At 32.4% G+C, this 11,902-nt stretch overlaps 2 protein-coding genes across 2 annotated transcripts; both read right to left on the bottom strand.

Moving 5' to 3' along the window:
* Positions 1–1,501: 1,501 nt before the first annotated feature.
* Positions 1,502–1,894, bottom strand: LOC110715913. Its single transcript, XM_021894533.1, has one exon. The coding sequence runs from the start codon at positions 1,892–1,894 to the stop codon at positions 1,502–1,504; it is 393 nt and encodes a 130-aa protein (XP_021750225.1).
* A 1,716-nt stretch (positions 1,895–3,610) lies between these two features.
* LOC110715840 lies at positions 3,611–9,291 on the bottom strand. Its single transcript, XM_021894457.1, has 5 exons — positions 8,973–9,291; positions 7,833–7,906; positions 7,640–7,743; positions 7,381–7,443; positions 3,611–4,081 (listed from the first exon to the last, which is right to left on the bottom strand). The coding sequence occupies exons 1-5, from the start codon at positions 9,038–9,040 to the stop codon at positions 3,827–3,829; spliced, it is 564 nt and encodes a 187-aa protein (XP_021750149.1). The 5' UTR covers positions 9,041–9,291; the 3' UTR covers positions 3,611–3,826.
* Between the last annotated feature and the right edge of the window lie 2,611 nt (positions 9,292–11,902).

Below are 11,902 nucleotides of genomic sequence, written 5' to 3'. Positions count from 1 at the left end.
AAATTGATGGGAAAATGATAAAGTTGACACGGCTAGTCGACTATTATATAGCATTGTACCTAGCTAAATATTTCATACCAAAAAGTCGTGACTTTTGAGACTATATAAAGTCTAAAATACCTTTTCAAAAATTCTAGGGTAAATTGTTTTAACTTATATGGGAGCTGGTGTAGTGGTATGTACATAAAAATTTACAATATCAACCTTACTCCTCTATGATACCCCTCAATAGATGTTTGACATGATCATTAATTAATACGGAGTATGTAGATAGATTGTTTTTCAAATAAGTCAATTGTAAATTCAGTTTGAATATTTTGAAAAACAAGATTATCTTTAATTTTTGGGTGCAAGAAAGAATATAATAACTTTATAATTATATAAATTAACACATATATTGACAAAATAATAGTAAAAACTTAACATAGAGAACTTAGTGGTTTCAAATCACAAGGATCATGGCCAATAAAATCATAATTAGCAAAGTTAATAATCATGTAATTAGTATAGTATACCTACTTGTAGTTGACTTATTTTTGCATAGAATTATAAAACTATAAATCAAATTGTTTCAACAGAGCCAATAGATCAGAGTCCTACATTCATGGAGTAAAAGCATGATACATTGGTATTCATTGTTGTTGGTCCTACTATTTTATTTTTTTCTTGATACAGCATACAGGTTAGCCTAATGGTCACTTTGGGAATAACTAAGATCAAGCTTGTGCACACCCATGATTTGTGATGTTGCACAGTGCTTTTTAAGCAACACTTCATCACATAAGCATCTCAATTACTTTTATGTGTGTAGTGTGTACGGCATTATGACCCAACACATCTTATTAAAGATGCTTCTATCTAGTCATTTTCTAGCAGTGATATATACTAATTAAACTGACTGTTACAATTTTAAGAATACTCTGGTAGAAGCCAAGTAGAAACCCTTCATTTTAAAACTTCAACTAACTTCTTTTGGCATGTGTGATGCATGAGCTATTTTAACTAAAATCTACAGAAGAATTTCCACACGAATTTCACACAAATAATACTTGTAATCATTGATTTATTCATCATCAATACTACATCATAGTGGTAGGGTGAGTTTTTCTCTTGCTTCTCATATTTATTCATCGCACAACAATATTTTTCTCTGTCTAAACTTATGCAAACAACTACTTCGAAAACTTTTCTTTCCTTGAGTCAAATAAACAATAGATTTATTCACTGTACATCATTATTAATTTTAATTTTCCCAATCTAAACGTATACAATCTTTCTTATACACAATGATAGATTTGATACGAAGAAAACACTCAAAAGTAATTGCACAATAAACCCTCAATCAGTTATAAAAATTAAACATTCAATTTTTAAAAACTTAAAAAATTGAAATTGACCCCACACATGACAACATTAGAAAAATTCAATTCAATTAAAAAAAAAAAAAAAAAAAAAAAAAAAAAAAAAAAAAAAAAAAAACCCCACAAAATAAAGTTTTTAATTAGGATTTAGCACCATTATTTGAAGGGTACCCAATACCATGCCTTGTGCTAGGAAACATAGCAAAAATACCACTACAAAGACCACCAACAACCGGAGGCAACACCATGAGCATAGTCTTCCGAGTAGTCTCCAATGCCGGCATGTAACAATCCACCGTGTTCTTGTCCAAACCCGCCACGACAACAAACACGAAAACCGACGTGACAGCATGTACAAAATCCCCTGCCCTTAGCTTATACTTGGACATATCAACGTTACTAGACCGACTAGTAGGCCAAAACCCCGTGCGTGTGGCTATCCCATAGTGTACGTTCCCCTCGTCGTCGACATAGCTATCGGTGAACGTTGAAAATGCACAATTAAACCCACAAATTGCTAGAAAAACACCCATTATGTACTTGTTTATGGTGTGACATTGACCATTGTTGCTTAAAATTGGACTTAAAAATTGGAACATGAAAACTGTTCCTGTTGGTAGTAATTTTAGTAGGCTTCCTAACCCATTAAAAGCTTGATCTTTTAATGATTTTTTTGCCATTTTTATGAATTATAAATTTGATGTTATTTTTTTGATGATTTTATTGAATGGAAAAAGTTGTTTATATAGATTAAGGTTTTTGTTTTTGTGAGAAAGAGTTGCTTCCAAGAAATTCATTTAGTTCAGTTAAAACTTTAAGTTTAAAAGTATAGTTTTGCGTGTAATTAACTTGAAAATAAAGTAAGCTGACAGTTTTAGCATAATTTCATAAATTCCAGCAAAGTATGTAACTAAAATTTCATTTATAGTTTGTGACATACATACAAGACGTACATAATTTGTTTTATGAATGTGGATAGAGTTAGTTTGAATTTGCTTGTATTCTTTCGGTTATGTAATGTAATTCTAGGCCATACATATGGTCTATTTTTAAGTCATCAAATAATAAAACGACATCTATAGAATTAAGGGGTGCGTTCTATTCACCTGATTTTTTTTTTTTTTAATCAGTCAAAACTTAATTATTTGATCCTATTTAAAGTTATTAGATCTTATTTTAGTTGTAAAATTGAAGCTAAGTAACCCTTATCAGAAAAATGGTTATAAAATATTACAAGTAACTCGATTTCTTAAAAATAACGCATAATTAAATACCATAACTTGAATTTGTTTAGACATCATGGAGATATAACCGAATTAATTTCGAAAGGATATGCATTAGTTGTTGAGCTTTATGATGATATTATGTCTAATTGTATGAGTGTATTAAGACAGTTGATCGTTACGTCTAGTTGTATAACCTAGAAAAAGGTTCTTTAAAGTTGGAAGTATGTTGCACGAAATGACATAAACAAGATTGTGATTGTTAGCGAAGTTGTCTCAAAAATTAAAAGGCAACAGCAAACTGTTAGAGGATAACGCAACAAATACTAAAACCAAAGCTAATATTTACTTTATGTATTTGTGTGTTGTTTATGATAAATTTATAGTCATTTATCAACAATAACAAAAACTTAAATTGTACTCTATTATGGATTTATGGTTTATGTATTTGTGTGTTGTTTATGATAAATTTATAGTCATTTATCAACAATAACAAAAACTTAATTTGTACTCTATTATGGATTTATGGTTAATTGGTTATACACGGCCGAAAGCGGCCATAAACATAACGTAAGAAATTATTCAATTGTTGTACTCCATATAAAATATTTTCTTGTTCTTTTTTACTTGACATATTTCTTTTATCACGCTTGTCAATGCAAAACTTTACCAATTAATAACTTTTATTCTTTAATCATCAAAGGAGGAGTGATGAATAATGTAAAACTCAAAGCGAGTTTAGTAAAAAAAGAACGAAGGAAGTAGGAGTTTGCCACATTAGTATGCAACATCTTGGTATGGGTTGTAAAATTTGTGATGGCAAGTTGGCGATGAATAGACTAGCATGTTGATCATGACCGGCGTGCTTCCTAGAAGCATTTTCTTTGTCTTGAGTTTACAGATTGTTGTTGTCGACCTGGGGGGAGCCGGGGAGGTTTCGAGGATGGCTGGCTTTGCATGTTAGCCCTATCATGACTCAAAGTATATAAATCATCGCAATAGATTGGCAATAAAACAGTGTAAGGGTGAAAAAAGGGATGATAGACTTGTCATTCATATTCTCATGGTATGTAAAGATCTTCATAAAAGATAAATTACATACACATTCATCTTTCTAATCTATCTAATTTTTGTTTTTTTGGCACAAGAGCCGACATTCAAGCTGTAAGCTTACATATAGAGCTTCAAAATCCACACTTAAATGATGGCAAACATGATGCATATGTTAGTTTTTTTAAGACCTCAGATCCAAAGGCTCCCAAAAGCTTCTTCAAGTGCCCTTTTCCGGCCAAGTTCTGGACTCCAACCTCCTGCACGTCCACCCTTTTCAGCCCGCAGCTTCATCATTTCTTCATCATCAAGATCGGGGCCCCCAAGGGGTATTGGTTGTGGGGCCATTCCCATCGGTCTTGGTTGCATAAATGCCCCTCCTGCAACTGCAGGTGCATACCCTTGCGCTGTGGTAGATATCCCTGCTTGTGGGTTCTGTTCTGTGGCCTGCTTACACAAACAAAAGATTCAGCTTTGGAAAGATTCTAGTCAAATGGACGCCTCTTAATACCCATGCTAAAAGGGAAATAGAACTTTGCTTTGTGACAAAGATGACGGTGTAAAAATGCAATATGTACTGTTCAAAAAAAAAAAACTTCAATAGCACAAGGCCCTCAAAGCAATATGGGATGTTCTAAAAAATTCCCTATAGTTTAGAGTAATAACTTGAAGAGACCACAGTCCAGTCCAGTCTATTGTGCATAGTCCAACCTTACAAACAGACGAGATTAGATCTCCTATTGCCTAAACTAATTTCAGTACTAAAAGATAATCTGACTAAACTTTGAGTGTGTTAATATTAAAATTAACCTGCAGAGGTGCAGCCTGCCAAACCAACCAGTGAAGTCACTCCAATCCAATACAGGAAAAGGAGAAAAGGGAGAAAAAGAGCTCATCTATAAACGGAAAAAATAAAAACAAATTTAACATGTATCCAATTGCAGATAGTAAATGAACACAAGTATAAAGCCAAGGAAATTTTTATTTTTTTTAAAGAGAAAAATTTAACACCCAAATGAATCAACCCTCTCAATATAACCATTCTACCATCTCTTGAAGTAAGCAAACACAAAGGTATGTTCAGGACAAGGAATGAAATATATATTTGAGAACAAAGGAATTGCTAATTAAGCATTGGCTTCATCATATCAATAGCAATTACCTACCATTGCAGAACCAAGGAAAAGGGGAAACACATAAAAATATGGCTAGTTCTTCCTATATTTGAGCTTGTGAGATTGGCACGCACTCAGAGTAAAAACGACACGCTCAGAGTAAAAACGACGCGCTCAAAGTAAAAACATGTAGTAACTTGAAAGCAGGACAGACATAATTCACATTAATATTGTTGAAGCTCCTAGGAGCAATATGAATTGTTCTCAGAAGATGGTTCTTGAGAATGGAGAGTTGGGACTTGCGTTCCTTTGGTATGATAAGCTTAGGTGCTATTGAAGATCTTTCACTCGCAACTATGCATAACAGACTTTCTACGGCAACCTGATAAAAAGTGGGTTCCCAAATTCCCTGAATGATAGAGGCCTTCAATAGTTCAATTCTCCAATTCATTATCAATAAGTTTTGTCAGGTATATGATTATATCTACTACCAATGAATGTGTAGGGACCCATTAAAGCAATCTATCCTAATTGCTAAAGGTAAGACAGCAAACATATAGCCACACCCCCAGAACCTGCCCTCAACAGGATCTTCAATAGGTGGTGGTTATTTTTAAAGTTGCAGCCATCTGGCTGTGCACTAACAAACTGCAAGCAAATCTACATCTTCTTGACTTAGCCATACAGGACTAGCAAAGGAAATGGATAGAGAAAGTACACCATCCAAGGTAAAGTCTAGCCCATAGTCTGTGGGTTGCAAAAATGAAAAAAGGATTTGAGAAAGCATTACCGTCCAGAATGGCAATCGGTGGATCTAGGAAAAGGCAAGTGGACTGTTCCACTTTTCCTAATTAGACAACCCAACCTATGATTGCTCTTTCTAAAATATTAAAAAAGCCAATTGGAGAATCAAATACATCAACTATCAAGAACAGCTATGTTTTGAGCATGGCTTGCTGATGATCACTAAGATACTGGATCAGTGGTCAAAGCTATACTGGCAGTCAAAGTAACCTACTATTATGTTTTCTATATGCAATATAGATGGATCAAACATATAAAAGGCCCCCCAAAATATTGTGATTGTGTTAGAGAAGCATTCAAGCAAACAGCTTTCAAGTAAAATAAGAATTACTATATTAGATTGGAGACAAATAGCACTTTCGTATTAACAGTAAACAGCACATGGTATTCTTACTGCCCCAAAAAGAATAAAAAGGGAGTGCTTTTAATTTTTTTTTTTAAACTCCATATTGATGATAACATCTTAAAGCTGCCAAGTCCACTTAACATGGCATCTCTTTGTTAATGTAAGCCAACCATTTAGGAAATTCAAATACCTATGTGCTTAAAGACATTTCTAACCCTTCTAGCTTGTTCTTTGCACAATGATGCTAAACTCCAAGAACAACAGTGCATTGCTATCTTTGGGTTCACTTTTTTCACACTAGCATCATTTTTGGCTCCCTCATAAAACTAAAGGTTCTTAAATATAATTAGACCACACCAACTAAGGGAGTAAGGGTTCAACTTATGTATCCAGCTTTGATTGTTGAAATGATAACCACCTTTGAATTTTATTCCAGCCAATAAAAGAAGTAGGTTCAAGCTTAATGTTTGCTACTGAGAATATAGGTTTCCTCTAATATGACACAATGAGGATGCTTTCTTTTATAGCAGACTAAGTAAACAAAAGGCTATGCTGAATCAATTCTGGTTCAGCTGCAGACTAAAGCCAACAGAGTACCTTTCTGGATGATGGCACTGGGCCGCAAGGAAATGGGAACATATTAAAGTGTAGACACTCTCCAAAGACTTAACAGAGGGAAATCTGTCAACAATCTCTCTCCAATTGCATTAATTTGTGTGCAAACAGTAAATTTTAAAATCTTTCATAAACGGAGGTAAATAATAATTAGTCACACAGCTCACACTTATACTAATCAATTTTGTTTTAATGAATGACAGTCACTTTCTTTAGTTTTCATATTCTTAATTTTAGTTTTCAAAGAAGAAAAAAAAAAGATAGCAGGCAAGCCCAACAATTTCTTTCTAATTTTGTGCATCATTAGCCACCGCCAACTTTAACGATTAATTTCAAAATCTAATAAAGTAAAACCAAAAATATTTTTCATGACAACACTTGTAACTAAAGTGCAACTGTTTTGCTTCATTATGGTCCCACAAAACTTGGATAGTTTGAAACCAAGAAAGATCAACCAATGATTAGACCTGCAAAATTAATCAACAATATCCAATTGAAGAGGAAAATAAGTAATCTACCATCTAGAAAAGTTCAATACACTTGAAAGCATCTTAGAAAATCGTATGAGATCTGACAAAAACCAAAATAGACCTAATATGTATAATTTGTTTACCACCCCTGCACTGTGCTAAGGGTTGCCTTTTTCAATTTGATAGATACAGACCTACATATTCTTATAGATTCATACTCACATCTTGGATAACATATGACAGTGTGCAGTACTTCCTATATAAATCAGGCACGGGGCAGTTCCAATTAAATTTGTACAACAACAGATAATCTAATAATCCTTGGGAGTTTCGGTCATGGAAGAGCATTATGACACAATTTAGTCCAAGAAGAGAAAATAAATGGTTAAAACATACCACATCAGCATCAACTTGCGCAGGTCCTTTGCTGGCTGCCAGAGCTGCCGCTAGCTCCTCTGCCTGTGCAAACACAAATGTTCAAAAACGGTAATCCTCCTAAAAAAATAAAAAATAATTTTTTAAACAAAAAAAAAACACTAAAAAGTTTTATCCTATATATAGAGTAGAAATTTTTTGCAAAATGTAACTGATTGGTGATGAGAATATCTTCAAGTTTAGGACAAGTGAAAGCTGTAATACACAATATCTTACATGCCTTACGAGCTCGAGCATTCATTATCTGCTCAGAATTCTCTCGCTCATACTGGGCTATTTTAGCTTCAATGGCAGGAACATCTATTCCTTCAATTAAGTTGCATGCTGTAGCAAAACATTCTTCAACTATTTGAACCTTGTAGACGAAAAGTCTAGATAGAAAAACCAAATCCTAACTGAGGCAATGAACTTACTCATATCCTCCACTTCCTCTAGGTAATCATTGTACTCCTTCAAGGATGGAAAATCTTCTTCTCTCTTATTAAATCTACATTTCACAAGAAATTCAAAATAACACACCTTGTGTAGAAAACAACAATAGCTAATAAAAAAAAAAAAGTATAATTAAATTATAAAATCAAGATACAAGAATCAAAATTGTATAAGTTTGATATACGTTACTGCTGATAGCTACTCTTTGTCATCATCTACATGTTTTAAAAACTATCAAGCCCCAAGACTGCAACCTTGTTTTCCCAATTCTGAAGAAAAAGATTATTCCTTTCGTCCCTTTATATTGGCCACTTTTCAATATTGGAACATTAATGCACTTTCTAGATTCAATTAAGTATGTGTCAAAAAAAATAGATTCAATCAAGTAAACTTCAAACTTTTTAAAAATATCCTTAATACCCTGAAAGAAATGCAAATTCCATGTAATAATGAACCTTGATTAAACCGGCTAGTGATTTAGGGTTGAATAGCTATAATGGTTTGCCTCTCACAAGAACAAGAGAGCCCGAAGTAATCTAGGCATGCTTATATACCAAAGGTGCATAATTCCTATGTCATAGGTTCCACAAACCAAAGTCTCAAATGATTTGGAACGAAATTCATGCCCATCCCAAGCATTTAACAATTCTGAAAACATCTATTCAACTCATCATTCCAAGATCAAATACATGCTACACTTATAACTAATCATGAGGTGCGCCAATTCGAGCCGAAATCAAATAGAATTTGCTGACATTGATACCTTTTGTATGACAATTTTTGCAACTTCACCATAATAGTTGTAAATATCATCCAATTCCAGATTGAATTGCACAATAAATTGCAATTACGAAAGAATTTTAACTTGTGAAACAAATAAGCACATCTAATCTACGCATCATATGAAAAATCCCATGAACCCCATTATAATTGACAATCAGACACGGTGAAATTAAATAATGGGTAATGAAAATTAAAGAACCCCAGAATATCAGATCATCAATAAATTAATTATAGAACAATGGGTAACCCAGAAAAATCAAAATTGCAGAAAACAAATTAACGAATGAAATTAAAGAAAAAGGAGTAAGATAGAAGAGAATGAAAGAGAGAGAAAATACATGCTGATGATTCTCCTGCGAATAGAAACCTCTTTAGCGAAAGCGTTTCCACTTGAGGCAACCACCATTGTTATTGCCTCTTTCCCCCTTTTGCTTCCCCTTAAACCTCTTTGTTTTAAACAAAACTGAATTTTAGTTAATCTAAGATGATTAGAAATTAATAAAGGGAGTTAATTTGATGAATGGTAGGAGAAGGGAGAGATAAAGGTAGAGTTTTGCCACAAGAGTTAAGAGGAGAAGATGAAGGTAATTTTGTATTGATGAACCTATTTTCTGTTCACCAAGGGTATGAAGAGGGGAATGGGACACATGGGAAAGCCTCTATACTCATTAAAGGCTTTCACGATCCTAAGTCGGGATAAAAACATCATACATTCATACGTGCTCTAATTGGAGCAAATATGATTATGACTTTGGCTAATAGTCAGCGGACGGATATGGATATCAAAAGTTATACTCGTTATAGATAGTGGATTTGAAATATTATAATAAATAGTTTCAAGTTTGTATAAGTAAATAGTTGTGTTAAAATCGATGCAATGGCGGATCTAGAAATTTTTTTATAGGCCTGGTTGAAGTTATAAAGAGGGATATGAGTATAAGAAGCCTATACGAAAATAAACCAGGGGAATTGTGAAAATTTTACACTACACCCCGGTGTAGCTTCTGCTACCTACACCCCCCCTCCCCAAGTGACGTCATTTTGCACATATAATATTTTAAAACTGAACATATTTTATTAATAGTTGTAAATGAACATACAATTATTTATAATTGAACATTTAATTAAGGAGCACTATTATGGATGAAAAATGTATAAAATTTATAATTTTGTACTTGTTATTGAAATTTTTTGAAGGTAGCACACACTCCTTATTGTAATTGTAAGAATCATTTCCATGAAAACTACAACATAGCACACACTCTTATTGAAATTCCTATTAAATTTGTTAAAATAACTAATTCATGATATAATTGGGTGCTTTAATTAGTAGTATAAAAATGAACTTTTAAGTATATGCACATATTCATTTTAAATTAATGCATTTACTTGTTGATCATGAATAAGAACGAAAATGAACATTTATCAATACGTAAATTAACATTTATATATATTGAAAAATGAACATTTATCAATACGTAAATTAACATTTATCATCTATTAAAATGTGAATGACGTTATACTAACATATAAATGAACATTTATCAAAATGAAAATGAACATTTATAAAAAAAAAAAAGAAATAATAATAATAATAATAAAAATAACTGGGAACTATAATCTTTGTTTCTCTTCTCTGAAACGGTTTCCTTCGCTCTGCAAACAAAACTGAAGAATGTACAGATATAATTTATTAGTTCTTCAATAAAAATTGCTAAGATTATAGTATAATACTTACATTGATTTACATTACTATATATGTAAATGAACATTATGAATTTCATATATGATCAAAAGATTTCATAGTATGCATAAGTCAATTTCTCAACTCACATGAATGAATATTTATGCATTTCATAAATGTGCATAATGTATCATAAAAATGAACATTTTTTTATTTTGGCATATAAAGTCAAATATAAACTCAAATAGATTCAAATATACAAATGAACATTTATAATTCAGTATATGTTCATATATTACCTCGGAATTGTAGAAATGTTAACATCTATACCAGAAGTTTTAATATCTTTTAAAAGTTCTTGATCTACAATAGGAGATTTTTACAATGACTGTGTAGTAATATATAAATAAATATTTATATTAATCATTTATTAACATGTGAATGATTGTTTACTAATATATAAATGAACATTTATAATTTTTTTTTAAAAAAAATAACCACTACGAACTAATTTAATTAATGCTTACTTTTCTCCAGATTTTTTTTTGATGTTCTTCTCCGAAGCTATTTCCTTCATACTGCAATAAAAAAAATGAAATACTTCATACTCAAAATTCAAATGTACTTGTTCAAATTACTAGTTTTAAAACTAAAAATAGTAAATGTTCCTGTAACATAATTGCAACAATAAATTATAAAAATTAGGGTTTATACTCTTTTTCGAATTAAATATGAACAAAATCACTTACTCCTTTGAATTTCGACCTTGATTTGTTGAATTATGTAGCAGTTGAACAACTTTTTTGGATAATTTGTCGCAAAGTTTGTTGAAAATTTTGGATTAGAAAATGCTGAAAATGGGTGTAGAGAGAGAAAATGCAGAAAATGGGTGAGGAGAGAGAAAGTGAAAAAAGATAAATGGTGGTTTGATTTTTACTGTACAATTGCAGAAAGTGGGTATATGAGGGAGATTGTTAAACACATCGTTAAGAGGGGGGGTGTAGGGTGTGGTACCTACACTAGGGTCTAGTGTATACCAATTAGGGGAATTGATCCCTTGGGCCTTGACCTTTCAAATCTATGCAACAAGTAAATAACCAACTGATGCATTAGGAATTCCACTATAAAACTTGAATATTTGTACAAGATTTCTTATTTATATAATATCAAAAATCTAGGTCCCTTGGATCCGCCTATGAATAGACGGATAGTGGATATTCACTTAGGTGGTAGATCAGACGTGAATTTAGATTTATACACACTTAGAAAAGTGTGGATGTTGAATACATATTCGCCATGTGTAGTGGCATAAGGTAAAAGGTATTTGCACTTGTAAGCTGCAACTCATATTTGTTATCTAGGATAAATATACTTATGTTATATACATAATTCATTTTTTATATGGAAGAGACTAATCGAGCTTATTCACAAACTTATTCAAGCCGAGCTTGGCATAAGTCGGCTCGATTTGTGAAGAGGTCTTGAACCAAACTTAAACCTGAGCCGAACCATCACGAATCAAGTTTTGACCAAGTCGAGCTCAAATTGTTCACAAACAAGCCAGACTTGCGCTAAACTCACTCG

The sequence above is a fragment of the Chenopodium quinoa genome, unplaced genomic scaffold (genome assembly GCF_001683475.1).
Source record: "Chenopodium quinoa cultivar QQ74 unplaced genomic scaffold, ASM168347v1, whole genome shotgun sequence".
NCBI lineage: Eukaryota > Viridiplantae > Streptophyta > Magnoliopsida > Caryophyllales > Amaranthaceae > Chenopodium > Chenopodium quinoa.
The sequence above is the reverse complement of the archived record's forward strand: the minus strand, read 5'-3'. Positions and strand labels throughout refer to the sequence as shown.